The 20,239-nt window shown below is 32.8% G+C and overlaps 1 protein-coding gene across 3 annotated transcripts in view; it reads right to left on the bottom strand.

The window, feature by feature from the left end:
- Positions 1 to 20,239, bottom strand: part of flt1 (fms related receptor tyrosine kinase 1) — a 161,192-nt gene that overhangs the window by 95,454 nt on the left and 45,499 nt on the right. For all 3 annotated transcript variants that reach the window (XM_039745508.1, XM_039745506.1, XM_039745507.1), the window contains exons 9-11: positions 17,028 to 17,197; positions 10,462 to 10,618; positions 1,662 to 1,782 (exon numbers count right to left, since the gene is read on the bottom strand). In XM_039745508.1, the coding sequence (XP_039601442.1) occupies positions 1,662 to 1,782; positions 10,462 to 10,618; positions 17,028 to 17,197 (448 nt within the window). The remainder of the gene's footprint in view (positions 1 to 1,661; positions 1,783 to 10,461; positions 10,619 to 17,027; positions 17,198 to 20,239) is intronic.

Consider the following 20,239-nt stretch of genomic DNA (forward strand, 5'->3'; position numbering starts at 1 on the left):
TGGAAGGGCCATATTTTAAGGCTCATTTTGAGAGTGAAACTAAAATACTTCTATATTTGTTAGTATTGCAAACTACATCTATATGTAAATCTAGAAAAAAAATTTGCATAACCATACCAATGTCTTATTATATTTGCTGCAAACTACAGTACTTATGTACACTTTAGCCTGTAACTGTAACATGCAGTTGAAATATCTATTATTGATTGATGTATCCTTGTACAGTATACTAAGTAAAATACCTTGTGAGAGTGTACTCTTTGAATGGCATTATATTGGATAAAGACTGATTTATTGATCATGCTGAGTTGAATGAACAGTTTATCCACTCATACTGAGTTGTTTTGACATTATTGTGTTTCTACAAATACTGTACATGTCAGTCAGATTTGCAAAAATTCCATCTGGAGTTTCCAAGAAATTATATTATAGGTAGTTAAAAGTCAACATGGACAAAGGACAGGAGATATTAGCTGTGGAAGGATAGTGTTGGACCCTTTGACATTGGCTGGCGTCAGGTTGTTCCTGGCTGACATTACCCAGGAAATGTCAGGACTGTGCTCTCTTTTCCAAATGACTGATGAAAACATACCAGGCTGTTTGGATTCATAGAGAAGATGCATACTGATACCTGATGCACAAACTCTGAGAGTCTCTTTATTGTTACTAAACTTGGATCACTTCTGGACAATTAAAATCACTGATATAAACTGTTGCATGAATGTATATTGGGTCAATTTTGTTCTGGCACTTTTCACTTTGAGGTTTATAGACACTGCCTACTCATAAGCTACCTACTCTTATAACCATGTTGTGTCAATTGGCTACATTTGGCTAATGTTGTAGCATTAGACATTTCTTGTCAGACTTTGCAGCCTCTAATAAGGCATTCTCAGGGTCCTTTAGCTTTAATAATATTACATTTTAAATATCATTTTTAAAGGAAAATAGCTAAACCATTAAACCTGTCATTTTAAACAGGCAGGATAAAAAGAGAGGTACCTAACAATAATACCAAAAGTAAGTAGTTTAGATTTTTTAAGATGCATGTCAGGTTAGACTGGTAAATCAAAATTTGTCTATCCAGATCTGTTTATGATCCTACTCCAATGCTTCTAGACCTGTTCTCTCTTTGACGTACTTGAAAATATCAGGTTTTTAAAAATGGATGGATAAATATATAACAGTTTTAGAAACTGTTCAACCTACATTTTTCCTTCTTTAGTAAACGGGAATGATAAAAATGATAGCAGTCGTCTAAAGTTTCCATATGAAAACAAAGATAAAGAAAAAAGGACATACTACAAACTAATACTTCATTGAAATTGTAAATGTATGTTGAAAGGGCAAGAGTTTTGATTGTTTGAATTCCATTTTAAACCCTTTATTATATGCAAAGTTTAAAAATAGAAGGTGATGATTTAAAAAAAACATGACATCCAAAAAAGTGTGTGTATCTGCATCTGTTCATAGAAAGATCTTCTTGCGAAAACCCAGTGGGAATTAATGCACAAAAGAAAACCAAATGTTTGGTCTTTTTCCGAAGCTGACTGGATCTTCTAGCCAAAATATACTGTAGAATGCAACAGTCAAAATATTTTGCTTCAGTTCAAATTTGTCACAGAAAAAAAGAATAATAATAAATGGCTGTAGGGCCATACCTTATTCTTCCCTTTAATTATTTCAGACCTCTCAGTGATGCTCAGAATCCTGTTTCCTGACCGGCTGCTGTTTGTAGTCAGCTGAACAGGGGTTCTCTTAGTTGAAGCAGGTAGTTTGCACCTTTTGTGAAAAGCAATTAGAAAAAAGAAACATAACAGAATTGTTTAATACAGATGTGGTCATCTGATGCTCTAAAAATGAAACAATGCATCATTCCACTTGGTTCCCAAAAATCCCCAAAAAAAGGAAACATGGAAAAGAATTATCTATACTGCAAGATTAGGAAAGAGAATAAAATTTAAACTTAAGACTTCTGTTGAACTGCAGCTGAAAACAATCTTGTTTATTATTACTATCATAGAGAAGCTATTCTTTTAAAACAGTGTTCATTTTTAACAGTTTTAAAATTTCTATTAACCTTGTATGAAAAGTACAACTAAAGTTCTGAGAATAACTTGAAGAAGGCTAATGGCATTAATTTGATTTTTATTTTGTCAACAAAGCACTGGATAATCATATTTAAAATCAGAAATTTTTTAAATCTGCCCTTGAAATTACCAGAGGTAGATTACAATAATAATGAACTGTTAATTACTTCAACAGAACACTTGCATCCATTTGTTATCAAGACTGTTTAGATCAAATTCAAAAGTGTTGGAGACTGTCTTGGCAGTATTGGGAGGAAGGAAGGAAAAAATCCCAAACAGGGCATGAGTCCATACCCGGGAACTATTAGTTAATCTGTAACAGCTATGTGACAGACACAAACCAGCCTCAGAATGAAGGCCAGTATATCACGGATCACATTTAGACATGGATATATTTGGCTAAATTAAACTAGCCAATTAACCTAACCACACAACTTTGAGACGTGCAAGGGGAAAAACATCCTGAGTAAAACCTGCACAGACGCAATTCAAATAACGCTTGTAACTGCAAGTCCCATAACCTTGCACAATTAAGGTGCTATCCTATATTGACAATAATGAGTGACATGGATTATGTAAACAATTCAATAGTGTAATCTCAGTTTTTAAAACTAACACAGAACTTTAATTTATGCATTTTTTTTGTACAGTGAATACAGTCTTAACCTTAATTACATTAATTGTTTACATATATTTTACCAGATGTAATGTTCTGATCAGAAAGTGTGTTAATAGCTGAAAATGAACCAACAACCATGTAGTGTACAATTTAGCACCATAGTCAATACTGCCTGACACTTTCTCAAAGAAATTTAAGTATACTGTTTTGAAATAGAGAATAGATCCCCAGGTGTATATTTTAATACATTTTGTAAATATAAAATGAGTGAATATACAATGACTAAACTGTAAAGGTTTGCAGCATAAAGATAAACAGCTAAGTTTATTCAATTTTCACAATTTTTCATTAAGACAATGCACGAAAATTAGTCACTCTGAGCATCCTTCATTTAAGGTCATAAGTTAAAAATCAAGTTTGGTAAAGTCTTAATTTTGCAATATGATTATGACTTAGAACAGTGATCTATGGCCAAATACTGTGCATGTTGCTTTATTACACTCCCCACGCTCATACCCACACAATAGCACAATACATCTGGATTTTTCTGTTTTTTATTTTTTCAAGGAATTTAGGGCATGGACACCGACTATCACACAATTGTGGGGACCAAAAAACTAAAACCTACAACATAGATAATAATCTAACCATAATGACAAAAACAACAATTACAATACTACAACTAATAACAATAATTGTCTTACATTAAAACGTGTGTTAAAAGTTGGCAAATACTGTCCTTCTTTGTTCACTATCATCTATGACTTGATGGTTGACACTCTTCACATTTGCTCTTGGCACTCTAAAAAAAAAAATTCTCCGTAGTCGGTCTCTCTCTGGATGGTGATATAACACTCTTCGCTTACGTTGGCAAGGATACAATAAACAAGAATCATGGGTAAATGTTTAAAGATAATCATTTTCTTTGATTTCATTGCATTGTGTGATTACATTAGACCAGACAGTTTACTTCAGGGACCTAAAATTTAATTGATATGATTATGGATTATAGAACTGCATGGTAAGAGTATGATTGAGCTGTCAAAATTACCACTAGCGGATTAAACAGCTAAGATTTTAAAAATCTGTTTATACACAGTGGTGCCTTTTTCCCCCCATGTAACACTTATTCAATGTTTTTTTGGGAAAAAAGAGAAATGCAAAAAAAAAAAAAATGAAAACCTGCCAATACAGACAAATTATTACACATATTCTGAATTTCAGTGTGTATTTTTCCAGGAGAGCCTTGTAGAGTAGCTCCTCCTCTGTTGTGTCCACAGCTTTTTATGTACAGAGCCATTAGCAATAATTCTTTTCAGAGCATCTTTGAGCACTTTCCATTATGAGTTGATGAATTTGCAACCTTCCTGCACTGTAAACTATTAGAAGTCAACATGTCAGCAGTTAGCATGTAGCTGGTGTTCTTTGTTGTCTACTAGGTTCCATCTGTCTGATTAATTCATTTAAATTTATTTTGCGGATTCAGGATTGATATAGGTACACAGTAATATTGGATCTGAATTGACTGCAAAATTAATTTGTACATATGGTTCACATTTTGGCTTCACTCTCCCAGGGCCCAGGGTTTTACTGCAGACCTCTTTGATTGTCTCAGAGTACTCCAGTTTTATTTCGCATTGGAAAGACATGCATGCTCAGTTTTAAAAATGAAATAGCCTAATATGAATGGATATGAGTGTGTATAAGAGTGCCCATGAAGGTGTTGAGCCCTTTTAGGTGCCATTTTCTGCTTTGCAGAGCCGACTCTCTGCAACACTGTGATAAAAAATGAGGGTTGAGAAAATGGATGGCTGGATGGATATAAATGGTTATCGGGTTAAAAAAAGAAACATATAGAATGTGTATCTCCAAATACATTAGATATTCATTTCCAGGATGAGACATCTAGTGATTACTCACTTGAAGGAAGACCAATATTTATTTAGCCGCACCTTATTAAAAAAAGAAGAAAAAAAAAGATCTTTTTGAGGAACACAGGATCAAAGTTTGGAGTTTTATGGGAAATAATACATGATTAAAAGTTTATTATAGCCCCTAAGACTTAGTTAACTTTCAGTGTAATTGAAATACATGTTCTTATTTAAAATGGCAAATAAGGCCATTATTTTAAAAACTCATATTTTTGGTTGTGATATTTTTAAAAATACTGTGTGGTTTTATTTTCTTTCACTGCCTATTTAGCTGTTAGCTTACTGGCTAAAACAGGGTGAACTGGATTCCTATGTTTAGCTGTGCTCCTGTTGCTTTTCCTTTGGGAGACTGTACCTTGATGTTTATATTAGTAGCCTGTTTAGGAATACACAAACCAACAGCCTAAACAAATACTGTACATTGTATTCTGTTAGTTCTCAGCCACAACCCAGGATGAAAAGACATATTTTGGTTACACCTTTGGTGAGACCAAGGAAATCCTCCTTGGCAGGACATGCAACAAAACAAAATAAGGATGGAAATGCTCTGAGCAACAAGTGGTCATGCTCAGTTACAGAACATATATCTGACTATTGCAAGCGTGGAACATTATAATTTTTACTTTGCGGAGTACGGATTGCCTTTTTCAATTCACCAGAAGGCACAGATGTTTTAGACACTTTTTCTGACATATGGATTCTAGGGTGAGCATGTGCTACTGTCCTGTTGCGTAACCTTCACAGATATTCAAGTTTGGCAAATTGCATTGTTGCCAAAAACATGGAGCTTTGATTTTTACAAGCCATTCATTTTTAAGTACATTTAATTAGTTGATACATATATACACTGAGTATACTTTTGTCTATAAAATTGTAAACTTTTTATTTGCTTCAATTTTTGGCCTTTACTAATCATGTATATATGTTTTACATTATGCGTGGATTTCCACTCAAAAGTCACAATAATACATAATGAAAAACAAATACGATTTTGCTTTTTGCTTGTGGCATGCCTTAAAGACAACTTAAAAAATTCTATTGTTCCAAGTTGTAACGTATTCCCATGGGATTTATTCTTGTGTATTAAAGGCAATGCCAATTGTGTTTTTTTTTTTAAACTAAAATTGGCCTAAGTAGGGAGGAAGTAAGATTCTTCAAGTGATAAATCCATTTTGACAGCCCAGGTCACATTTTAAGATATTACTGAATACAAAAAAAGCATACTGCAGTGTAATAAACAAGTTGCTAAAGTTCCACTTGGATTTTTACAGAGCAACAAATAATGTGCTCGGAAATACTGTTCCTTTGTTTAAGTTGTTTTAATTATGAACATCTTTGTTCAATTTTTTCATACTTTAAATAAGCAAAATTGCCAGTTCTGCTGCAGTAATGCTATTTTTAAAGTACTGTGTCTTTCTTTTGCTCTCATATAATATTAGGTTGATTTTAGGCTGCAGAATAATTTTGCTCTTTTGTGGTGCACATGTGAACTGGGTTTTAACAACTATTTCATATTTTATAATGTTTACAGTAATTAAAATAATATTTTCCAAGGAAATGAAACTAAATTTAAGTGTTTAATGCAAACACTTAAAAATGTTTCATGTATTGAAAAAGTTTTGAGATTTGGTAATTCTGTCATTGCAAAAATACATGTACTTTTATGCAGCAACACCTTAACAAAGGCACCTTTTGGTCTTAATAACACATAGCATTAGTAAAGTGGTTATTAACCTCCGTGCAGGTTGACATGCTAAGAGCCTTTAAATTTGCTGGTAAAATTACTTGTGAATATGCAGGATTCACATGTTTTATACTGAAGTATGCAATATCAAGAGAAATGTGTCTCATTTAAGCCACCTTTGATCATTCCAAAGTGAAGTTGTTTTAGTAGGCCACTTTGCAAAGATGAATAACCACTTTAGTGTTTCTTTTAAGTGTGATTGAGATGTACGTTTTGCCCATATTGGTATGTAAACAGACATTTTTTCACTACCTAAACTAAAGTATTATCTAACTTTTTGCTTCTTTCAAGGTGAAGCTTATACAGTATTGTAAACACTAGTAAATATAACAGTTTGGAAGAGTGGAATGATTCTATTTTTAGAATGTAATAATGCTGGCTTTGTAATTGAACTCACTGTTAACAGAGGTCAGTGAGCATAGTTAGTGGAAAAGCTGCAGTGTTTTTTTTTTTTGTTTTTTACAGAATGTAAGCCTCATGCTGTTTTATTTTCAGGAAGAACAAAGAGAGAATAAAAAAAAACTCTTTTTGAATCAGTGCAAAAGTTTTTAATAGTTCTCTTTCATTACATCAACATTAGAAATAAACAATTATTTATAAATTTTAACAAAACAGTCATTTGGTTTTTAAATACATTTTAACAACCTGTTAATATTAACCTTAAGCCAATTCACTGTATGAAAAATCTTATTAAATACCCAATTTTATATATTATCTATTATGCTTTTTAATTTTTATTATAAAAAGTAATTTTACTTATATATAAAAATGGCATGCTGGAATTAATCTTTAGAGATAATATCTCCTTCAGAAGGGAATTCCAGAGATGAGCAGCAAACACGGACTGATTGCAAGTACAATACAATGCAACAAAAAATTAATTTTACACATTTATATAATAAAAAACACATACAATAGAAAATTATTTTGGAACAATGAAGACGTTAAATCAAGAAATCAAAGTTGGAGATTTTGCCTTCTTTCTACTAGCACATAACTAAACCATGTTAAATGCTTTCCCAAAAGAATAACAAAATGAAGCTACATGTAGGTTTTAGTAAAGTCCTGAGCTGCTTTACAACATACCAATTCCCCACACATCTCCTTACCCCATCACAAATAGTTAAAACACAACACTTAAAGATGAACACTATGCATGGCAAGCAATTTCATAATGTATTACAATAGTCAGATATTGCTTTATAAGACCCTGAGTTTTCTTTACGGATCAACAGCAATAAATACTATTAGTACAATTTTTTTTTTTTTTTTGCAGGAGGGATGCTTATACTAGTTATTTGTAGCATATAATGCTAGTACTAGTTTCACTTGAGGGCTGTTTCAATTTATTTTTCCAAACAATCAGAAAATGTTTCAGACTGCTTAAATAATAAAGTGTGCTTATGCCATACATTTTGATATTATATAAGCACCCACCAAATAATATAATTATTTAGTAAAAGATTTACAAATGTATTTATATAACCAAAATCCTGTTGTTCTAAACATACAATAAACATTACAATACTAAACTCCAGCTTTGAAAAGCTCACTTTGCCCCCTCAGTAAAACGAGTACTGCATTGTATACATTACACTTGCTTATTTTTTAAAATGTTAATCTGATTAACTCTCTGTAATAATACTTACTAAAATCAAACAGTGAAAATATAACACAATGGCCTTTAACACTTTATCACATTTAGCATATCAAGCTGCAATACCTTCATTAGTTTAACATAGACATTATTTATCATAATGAAAAATAAGATGCATAGTTGATTGAATTCAATAACATATCTGTAAATCATAGGACTGACCTCTGAAAATGTCAGATATTACAAAACCAGGATATTAAAGCTTTTTTTTAACCACTGAGTAAGTACATAACAATATTTAGTGTAAAAATAAGTGTTCCAGAGTACCAAGTAGCAAACAATTGTTAGAAAATAAATCTCTCCTATACATTACTCTGTATATCCAGTAGCACAAGATAGTAAAAAATTTTATTTAAACTTCAGGCCAAAAATCTCTTTTACTTGAAAAACACTGGTTTGTATCCTGTTGTTTCTTATTCATTTTATCAGTAAGCCAGAAGTTGGGGGTCTCAAACAAAATGGCTTCTTCCCATTTTGAGAAATTCACACAGATTATTATGGCAACTTGTTTTAGCTGGTACAGGGATGTGCAACACTTCAGGTTCACAGCAAAGGCCATCACTGTCACACAAAGTTCAGAGCTGCTAAGATGTGTTGTGCCTGCAAATATGATTGTGTTTTTAAGACTGGAGTGGTGGTGGTGGGGGGGAGGTGGTTGGGGGTTTGGAGGAGGCTAGTAGGAATTTGGTCTCAAGAATAGATCAAGCTCTTAAGGAAGTAGATTGTGCCACGTTTGAAGAGCAAGAGACAATCATGTTGCTGGGAACCTCCTTATGTGAAGGAGGAAGCTGAACAAGAAGAGGAAAGTCGCGTTCACTCTGATTTCGCACAGGAAGCCAAGAGTACCTCCTGTCAAAGTGAGATAAGAAAGCTCCCATGGCCTGCTCAGGACAAGGCCATCAGTATCAGCTGTAGCTTTTTACTTTCCTCACACGCTGCATAGAGTTTTGGTCTCTTGTTACAGCATGGGTATTAGAAAGGGATAATAAAACTATTTAAAGATAAAAGATATATCAGAATGTAATAGAATAGCTGAAAACATTTATTACTGTTTTATACAAAGACCAAAAATTACAGAAAGGGAGGTATTTTCACATAACTGTCTATGCAAAAGGGAAAAGGCAGAAATCAATGCTCGGCAACAAAAAAAATATCTCCACGGAATACGTGCAGGAAAGTGCTATTTCTTTTTTGTAATTCACTGACATTTGTTACAGAATGCCAACAACAGATAATTAATTAAGTGTCAGGTACCAAGAGTGTTATGTGTATTCCATTTATTCTTTTACAATCAGTTGACACTTGTAATTAAACATATATTGTTTGGCCTATGTTACAGATTGAATGTAACTGTATATAGCAGCTATCTTTTGTAAATCAAGCAGAATACAAATTATTTGAACTAAAATATGTAGGAAAGGTATTAAATCAGTGTCAAATCTTTGATGAAGTATGTGCAGGATTAATTAAGAGTGCAAAGCTATTTAATGTAGACCTTATGTCTTCAACTTGTATCCTGATGTACTATAACATTTCAAAGGCTAGGCAATGCTCTTACTTTTAAAGGGGTTTTTAAAGTTAAAAGAAAAATCTACCACTTGCCTCAGATTATTTTATAGGCCTATAAATACCTCCTGTCAATACCTGGCACATGATAAAAAAATATTTAAGCTGAATACTAGGTACAAATTCTAACCATGATAATCACTGTTTACCCTCAATTTTAAACTCATCATTACATATATATAGTGCATGTCTGTATATAAAGAAGGACAATGCAAACATGCCATCATAAATAAATAAATTAAAACTAACTAGCCATTTATCATATATGTTAATTTCACCTGCCCACATTTGCATTAATCATTAGAATGACAGCAATCCACAACAAGTTAAGGGGAATGATGAATGTGAATTTCTGTTTTGAGGTAACAGGCTTATATACTAGAAATAATTGCTCCACAATTTTTCAGCGTTGGAAACATCAGTAAAGTCTGTTGGAGAAAACTTGTTATTTTCAAGAGACTCTTACATGGGAGAACACCCATCCACTTCGAAATATGCGGCATCAAAAAAATCCACATAGAAATGCAGCCCAAAGTACATGTTCAGTAAATGCTACTGGCTGAAACAGGGTACAAATTCAAACACTGTAAATGTCCATCTTCATGTAAAAATTCAGAAACTCGAGCATTGCGCTTGCTAACTAAACGAAGTCCAGCTGCAAAAATGCAGATGTGTATCTATTTTTTTCAGTCCTGGATTGTACAAAAAAATACCATAATCGTCGTAATAAAATGCTCGGTCTGGATCCTCCAGAATAACAAGTCACAGTATCACCACTACTGCATCGCAGTAGATTCATGGTTAAACATTCATATAAAAACAGGAAGATGAGCAGCAAAACTCAAAGCACTTACAGTCCTTTAGAGTTATTCCTAGTGCATGGATGCCAACCCCACTGGATTCTGGGTGGAGGAGAGCCATAGGCGGTACAAATCAGAGTTTGCTTGCTGCCCACTAAGTAGATTCCAGGATCATGAAATGAAACTGCTTTTTCTCCAATTTGTGGCTTCACTAAAAGCGGGAAAATGAAAGAAAAAGAAATAAACTATAGTTGATGCTTTATTTAGACATTATTTTATAATTATTATTTATAGTTAAGAACCTTTTAAATGTTATAATATTGCAATCAGTTGCCTGGTGTACACATATGCACTACATACTGTGATATTATATTTTATTAGCTAAATAGTATTCCACAGCACTGTGAAAAGTGAACCTAAAAAACCTCACTTAATCAAAAGCAACAACAGGCTATAATATAGCCAGTGTTGGGATGAATCTCAACAATAAAATTTAGTGTATATTCAAATTTTCTGCAAAAATTAACCATAGAAATAAATCCTATGGAAATCACATATACATTTCAACGTAAATTACAAGTAAAAACTTAATTTTGTTTTGTGGTATTTTTTTTAATATCATATGTTTCTAAAGCAAGCTACTATATCACACTACCTCAAAATTGCTTGTTTAGGGCACACAGTTAATATACTGTAATCAAGATTTGACTTGAGTGTTATAAGTGTTAGGCTGTTATCAAAAATATGAAAATGTATTTGTTTTCTTAATACATTTTTTTAAATTTAGATCTGAATATTCATGTTCATTATAAAATGTTGCTTTAAAGCCAAAGTCTATGATTAATTATAATATCTTCGTATCAAAGAGAGGTGGGAGGGGGAGGGGAAAGCTTTAATCTACTATTCCAAACCACAAATTCATAATGGTTATACCAATAATGACCTTTCAGACTTGGAAGTCACTGCAATGCATTTTTATAAGCTTGTGTGTCCTGCATATGTCATTCCACTGGCATTAATCAATTTATCATTGATCATCTTCATATATATCAGATACTGACCACTGCAGTAACTATGTATATTGTGACAGTTGTGCAAACTGACATGACAACAATTGGTCGGATTGTCACCAGTTTGATTATATAACCAAAGTTAAATACAAGGATAGAACATTGTAGATAGAACATTGATAGTACCTTAATTTACAAAGTCAATTTCCAATAAGAAAAAACTTTAAACTAAGACAGTACAAAAAATACACACATATATAGAGCAATTCAAAATGAAAGAGCAGATTTCAAAAATGTATTTCAAACAAACTGTATAAGACAGAAACACATTCCATACATCACTAATTAGAGGAAAGTTCAAAGTTTGGTTCTATGGTCCTTGAGGTTGCATGCACTCAACACGAGCACCATGTGTAGCGTGACAAACATCAAAACAGTAGACCATTTCTTGCCACACACAAGTCAAATGGTCCCTAGTTACTGAATTCACAGCTTCCTCAATTCGATGTCGCAAATTTTGAAGATTAGCGGGCATAGGTGGAACAAACACTTTTTCTTTAATGTACCCCCATAGATAAAAATCACAAGAGGTAAGGTCTGGAGACCTGGGAGGCCATAGACGATGAGCAAGATCTTGTTGTCCACCTCTTCCAATCCATCGTCCTGGAATGGTGTCATTTAGGTAACGCTAGACCTCCAAATGGAAATGAGGCGGGGCACCATCTTGCATGAAAATGAAGTCATTCAAATCTTCTTGAAGTTGAATTTTTAAACTTTGAACTTTCCTCTATCCAGTGATGTGCAGAATGTGTTTCTGTCTTATACAGTTTGTTTGAAATACATTTTGAAATCTGCTCTTTCATTTTGAATAGCCTGATATTTTAGCAATATTTTAGGTGGTAGCTGTAGTAACACAAAAACAGCAATAGAACTCAGGAATTTAAAAAATATCGAGACAGTGGAAGTTCTAAGCAAATCTCAATGGGGAATATGTAACTTTGGAAAGCCTGAATAATTTCTAAATACAGCATGAATAGCAAAATCAAGATAACAAATTGTCTTTTTCACTTTAGATTTTTTATAAAAAAATTGATGCATATAGCAAAACAGTATTATTTACATTCCACACATTACAGATTATAAATATATGTACAGTACATTTAGAGTACACGCTATAAAGTGAGTAATCAACATCTGTATTCATTCAAGTGGAACTAAAAAGTTAAGACTTCCCTTTTCACAGGAACATCATTAACACTTATTTATTACAGTATGGTTGTGAGGAGAACAATAATAACAATAATCAAAGCAGTTGTTCTCAAGTTCAGTTTTGAGATGCAAATATCATCTCAATCAATTTCTGCTTTTAATTGGATTCTTAGCTAAATCAAACAAATTTTGTCAACACAGAAATGATAAAACTAGGTTTTCTAAATGTATTGTATCCTAATGTATTTAAATGTAATAGGTATTTACAATATGTATATCACAAGGGGGTAACAGTTTGCTTTAAATCTTCTTTTTTTCCATATTCATCATCATAATCGTCATGTTTTTTTACAATTTTTTCAGGTGTTTTCAATTTTTAAGTCAAGAGGAGGTGACAGAGCTCATTTACCATACCTAAAGCTTTTCTGACTAGTATTTTCCAACAGTAAATATCAATAATAACAACAGATAGTTGCAACTGACCAAACAACCAACATCATTCTCTGTGCTTTGAAAGCCTTAATATTTGAATGAATGGAGCAAAACTAAAAAAAAAAAAACTACCAGTGATATGTGATCCTGTGGACAAAACCAGCTTGTGGATAAAAGGGTCAAAAGAAAATGGTGAGAATAGTATAAAACAACAGACAAGTCACAGACATGCAAATCAAATCAAAATGGTCTCTCAAAATTGACTACTTATTTACTACTGACTGCTATAGCCAACTTAAGATGAAAACCGTGAAAGCACAAGTTAACTGGGCACAGAAGCTTTAAAACTGGACTGTTGAGGAGTAGAAAAAAATTCTTGATCAGAAGAATCTAGGTTTCTTTTGCATCATATTGATAAATGATCAAAAATTGGCAAAAGCAACATGAGCCCACAGTGTCAACATTACAGAAAGTAGCAGTGGGATGGTGGCTCCTGATAATCACTGAAGAAAGACTCATCAAAAAGGTGTATTTGAACATAACCATTCATCAAGTTAATCTCTTCACGTATGCAGTTTTATCTGCACTTAAATGGACAATTCCCAACATGATAATGTAGCATGTAACAATGCATGTATCGTGACCAAATGATTTGGGGAGCATTACAATATATTTTTTTTTTTATTTCAGTGGACTGCGTGGTTCACAGATCTCCACCCTAATGTACATCTTTGAGAAGAGGTGAAAAGGGTTGGTCACAACAAGGCTGTCCAGCCATTCAAATTTCAGCAATTTCACAATGTAATAATTTCTACATGGATTCTTGAGAAATCCATCCATTAATATACTCGTAAAATCCATGCACAGGCAAACTCATGCTGTTATGAAGATGAAAGATGGCATAACACACTACTAGATACTTGTATCTAATAAACTGGCAACATAGTTTACCACAGTAATAAAAGCTTAGAAATTAAAATTTTCAACTAATATGGACAGAAGTTAATACAAAAAAACTGTCATTAAAACATACATCCATTTTCTACTAGTTTTTATTACCTAATCCGGAGTTGTGGGGGGTACTGCCCATGCAGGCAACAATGGGGACAAAGTGGGAATGAGCACTGAATGGGGATCCTATTCATCACAGGGCATACTTATGTGCGCATCTCAAACTCTCTCGTACTAGGACACATTTCAGTTGCTAGTTATTAAAATTTCTTAAACTTAGGTTAGATTGTTGTGTCTGACATAAAGTACTTCTAACAGACTACATCACTGATTAAGCAGAACTACAAATGAAAAAGTAACATTTATGTTGTGATTAACAGATGTATTAAAATAAAAAGCTGCTTTTCATATTTTCCACACTCAAGAAAAGTGACATTTTCGAAGAAAAAAAAAAATGATTTCAAGTAAGGATATGCTAATAATAGACAACAATAATTAAAAAGAAAGCCTCTAGCATCAAGCAAATAACCACACTCGTAAACTAGTAGTAGTTGTCAGAAATTCACTTCCTGGCAGAATTCTTTCATTTAAGTAGTGAATCACATACTTTGGTACACTAGCGGAAATTAAAGGGAAGTGTATTTAAGGCAGAAGGCAGGAAACACTTCTTCACAAAAGAATCATAAGAATATGGAACAAACTATTGAGCCATTTAGCCTAAACGACGATGTTGACAGCTTTCAAAAACAACTGGGATGAGACATTAGGGCAACTTAGCTTCCACCTAGGTTCAGGGATCTGGAAGAATAAGTGGCTTCCTTTTGTTTTTAAAACTTCTTATGTTCTAACTGTGTCAAAAAGCATTTCAGTGCTCAATGTCTATTGGTGCATTTTTACAATATGTTTTGATCAATGTCACACACTATCCTATAATCGGGTATGAAACACCCGAATGAGATGAGAACACTGAAAAAGGAATTTATAGCTGGTAGAATGTGGAACTTGTCAACTGATCAGCAATTCTGTGACAAGAAACTCAACGATCCTGCACTCTAATTGATAAATAAATATGAAAACATTTATTTTTTAGTGTTTTAGATATTAATTCCAACTGTCGATGATATTAAATTTGCACTGCATTGTAGCAATAAAATATAGAATATACCGTACTTTTTTTCTGGCTGCAAATTAAATGTATAGAAATGTTGCAACTGAAAGGCAAACAATGGTAAACAAAGAAGAAAAACACCAAATCTAAAAGCATACATGGCAAAAATATCAAAGAATCTATTCTAAAACTAATAATGTTTGAATTCACACAATTTTATCTTTTTAGTTAAATACAGTACTGAAAAGTCTGAAAGCTTCACCATCTGTCTACAACTGAACATTGCAGCAAATTAAAAAAAAATATTGATTTTAATTTGACAATAAGCATACAACCCAAACATTTGTTTTTATTCAAAAGAGCTACAAGTGCACAAGTAATCACATTATTAAAATAAGAATAAATATTTTTGCCATCCATTCATTTTCTATTCTGTTTATCGAGTTCATGGTCACAAGGGGGCTGGTGCAACACAGCAGTAGGGCTGCCCTATGTTTTACATGAATGTATCATATACATGCATTTATTCTGTTATTTTATTGTTGCTTGAAATCTCAATTACTGGACACTGCACATTTTACTGAACTTTTTATTTGACACTACCAACAATTAGACTGTTAAAATACAGTAGTAATTGGTGCTTACAATTATACATGAATGTTAGAATTTAAACAGAGTTTGTATTCTATTTCACATTTACTTTTGCGTTCAATGACATGGTTGTGTGTGTATTTAGGAGTCTGGTACAATGTCTAATTAAATTCTGTTAATTTTGCTTTGCACCCTCCCCCACCATAAGCTATCACTATGGGGAAGAAGTGAAAACTTTAGATTCGTCAAAAATTTCAATCTCCGGTTTTCAACAGATCTCAACACTTTAGGGTCCCCTTATACCAAAAACATCAATATCTCAAAGATGGGTATGTGTCTGTCTGTGTGTGTGTGTGTATCTGTGTGTCACAGTTTCTTGAGGGCGGTCTAGAGCTAAAACGGCTGGACAGAAAAATACCAAACTTTAAACTTCAGCCTGTTATGAAATGATGATGTGCCGATTAGTTTTTGAGCCAAATCATCCAAGAGAAAGTGGCACTCTAGAGGAACCCACAAATACCATAATTCTGCAATTAATTATAAATTCTCCTCATCAATTGCTATTGGAATGTCCTATTTTATGATCAGAAAAATCAGCATCAGAGCAGTAAATATTGACTAAACTGTTATAGAATTGTTCAGGTAACTTGGTTCCTAGTGTGCAAAACCTACGCTCACGTTTGAAGTTTTTGATTGAGTTTTCACTTGATTAAAAATAATTTCTGTTAATTCCATTGTAACATGCCATAGTTTTGTTTTTATAAGAGTGCTGCTATTTTGTGAACTGTTAATTTTTTGTTGCTACCTTGATTACTACCATGTAACAACTGAAAGTGTTCAACATGTAATGTCAGAATTGCCTTAATATAAAAGTCAGTGTTATGCACTTCCTGGTTGTTCAAGATCATGTATAATTTTCATTTATTTTAAATTAAGGGTTAATGATCTTTTGGTAATATATGTTTTAACTCTAGTTTCTGTTTAGTGTTTATGGTTTGGTGATCAGTATGTTTCTGAAACTTACACAGTTCATAAACATCTTTTTACTACAAATTTTTTTAACATTTAGGATTTTGATACACAGTTTTAATCTTTCGGTTCTGACCCTTTAACCAATTTATCAGCAGTGTTTTCATTTCTTGGTTCTTTATTATTACTTTACATTAGTATAATGGAAAGATAGTAAAAATGTAAAAATAATTAAGGAGAAATTTAACTCTGGTTTAATTTAAATAACTAATCATACAATTGTGAATGGTTCGTTTCAGAAAAAAAAACAGGCAGAAAATCACTTCTGATACTGTATGTGCCTCACTTACCATTAACTGCAAGGGAGACTGTTAGGTTTTTGTAAATTTTGTATTGATGAAGCTCCAACAAAATGGTGTAATTCCCAGCATCTTCTTCTGTAACGTCTCTGATGATTAAGGAATATCCATCAGTCTTGTATCGTGCACATTTTTCATCAGCAGCTATGCCATCTTTAAACCTTTTTAGATAATATGAAATAGGTAAAACAAAATTAGGATGAACACATTATTGTGAAATTAATAGGCACTGTATTAACAAATACTGTATTTTAGTGAACTCAAATGAAAACCAGGCAAATAGTTACTAGTCAATCACAAATAACTACTTTTCATAACTTAACTTAACGTTTCAATTAAGTAAAATCGTGAGATTTTTAATTTTGAAAAGGAGACGAGAGAATGTGTTCTATTTACTCAGTGAGAACACTTGTCACCCTCTTTGGGACAGCATATTTTAACATATTGTAACAATGATTTCACGTGACAGGAGAAACTCAGATCCAGAAGTATGAATGCAGATTCTATTCTGGGGCATGGAACAGTAAACTAATTTTATATCTTTCCGTTAATATTTGAGAATTCTTGGAGACTGCCAGTCCCTTTTGAATGTGTTTAAGAACTTGTGATCAATCGATAGATAGATAGATAGATAGATAGATAGATAGATAGATAGATAGATAGATAGATAGATAGATAGATAGATAGATAGATAGATACTTTATTGATCCTGAGGGAAAGTTAAGGATGCTTATGGAAGATACTACAAGAGTATGTTATTGTATCCCTGTTTTCTGAAGGTAAGAGATTGTGTTAAGTAAACTAGGTGTCAAAAATAACAGAACATTTCTTGCAGGTCGAGGAGGAGACTAAGAAGTTATATTTGATAATTAAGAATTCAGAGGAACCTGGATTATTTACAGTATGTAGCCTATGATCTGGCAGTAATAGTGCTTTAAGTAATGCATGCAAAAATGGCAGGCATATGCAAAAATAAGGTTACATTTGCAGCAGATGCCAAAACTGCTGGAACCTGACATTATTAACAACATATGATTTAGAATGTTAAATAGCATGTTGTGGGTCAAAAACAAAGGACCCCCAACTAAAATTGTTGCTACAGAACTTTTTGCACGACTTTTAGGTTCTAGTTAACACTCTACTTTCTTCATGTCAAAAAAATAACATTACTGCTAGTGGACTTTTTGCACACCCTTTAGGTTCTTTGACCACACACCTGACAAAGAATCATGCAAGAACATTATTAACATGGAAAAAGGTGTACTGCCCTGGCACTGTTAAGTATGAATAATAAAATCCCATTAAATTCCTAAGAGTGTCAATTAAGATCTCATGCAGTTTATCTGAGAAAAAAATGTGTAACCTTATTTGTGTAAAAGAGGTGAAAATATATGATTTGATAGAGTAAATAGTTAAATGAAAAGTTAATGTGATATGCTTGAAATTAGGCCAACTAGCATATACAGCAAGTGCTAACTGGTGTTCATTCAATAAATAAGAAAACAATTTTTTTTAACTTGGGTGGTTTTTACATAATTTTATATTTTGTCCAAAACGTGTTTTGCATCATATTACTTGTAATACAAGAGGAAATCAAAAATGAGCAAATACTTTTTCATATCACTGTTTATAAATATACGTTTTGAAGGTATTTAAAAAAAGGTTAACATTTCACAACATTGAGAGAGGTGTAAATCATTATTTAAAATGTTAAATACATAATATAACTAATCAATAATTGATACAAGATGCCCGTATTTTTAAAGAAGCTTCTGTGGCAAGATTGATCTTAAGTCCTGGAAATACTTAGATACATTCTATTACCATCAATTCCTTTTTTTTGAAGTTGAAGGTATTTTTACCTGAATAAAATTAAATAGAAGCTCTACTCTTGCAACAGACAGCTTAAAAAGAAACAAGTTACTAAATAAAATCTAGCCGTTATTACCAGCTCTTACATTCTGTACCTATCTTATCTTTGGCAGGGTTGCAGCAATTCTTTCAGACCCAGCACAAGTCAGATACTTTTCTGATTCACAATGATAATCATAGACGACAAAAAATTAATCTTTTTAGGCCACAAAAATACATGAAATACATGTATTAGAGTAATCAGGACAATAAAACAAATGCTAGTTTTGTTAAAAAAGGAGCAAATAGGAGCAGCAACAACCCAATCCCAAAATAAGTTTTAGGTCAGAAATGTATTGGAGCATATAAATAATTTAATGCAAACATAGTGTATATATTTGGATATGTTTTGCTCTTCTAGTGGGAGTTACTTTTATGCAAATTACAATTACGGTGGCAGTTTTAACTGTTCCAGGAAAATTTTTTCTTGTAATGCTACAGTGAGTGCTTTTACAGATTCAGGAAATGGATAGTTAGATGGGTTTTTGTCAGTGCTAGATAACCATGCTTTCTTCAGTAATCTAATTTTGGATAATGACAGTTTGCGTGATGTCTTTTAATCTATCACTCCATGAAAGAATAATGCTTTCAAATATCTATTGGAGACAAAACACTTCCCAATTTAATATGCATTCTGTATTGTTAACTTAATGCTAATTACAGTAAATTCTCTTGCAGTTCAGCTCATATAGAAGAAACATATGTGGTCCAGGTAAATCACCAGTGACTACTGGGATATACATAGTTATTTCTTACAATTACTCATGTTACACAATATGATACCAATCACAGAAAAACAGTGCCCATTTCTTCTGCCAAGTGAGTCATGTACCCTAGCTTGTCTGGCACAGTTTAGTTGGAATTACCATAAAGAGGAAGAATAGATTCACTAAAAACAAAATGCAAAAATAGAAACTGAAAGACCTATGAATCAGAATAGGCTATAGTGGTATAATACTCTGCACCTGGGCCGGCATATTACTTGGCCAAAGTAAAAATCTATTAGCTTAAATAGATACTGAACCAGTACACATAAGGCTACCATTCCCTGTCGATACAGCCCAGCTGACCAAACACAGAAGCTTAGAAAGTATAGAGTGCACCACCAGTGTATCCCATTAGCAAAACCTGGAGCAGGCACAGGGGGAGTAGCACCTTTTACTCTGCTGCTCCAAATACAAAAAAAACAACAGGAATTTCAGAAACAAAAATAAACAACTCACTTAAATTTATTTTAATTAAGCACACTTCCACTTATGAAGAATACTAGAAGACAGAAAAAACTACAGCCA

Source organism: Polypterus senegalus, chromosome 2, assembly GCF_016835505.1.
Source record: "Polypterus senegalus isolate Bchr_013 chromosome 2, ASM1683550v1, whole genome shotgun sequence".
Lineage (NCBI taxonomy): Eukaryota > Metazoa > Chordata > Cladistia > Polypteriformes > Polypteridae > Polypterus > Polypterus senegalus.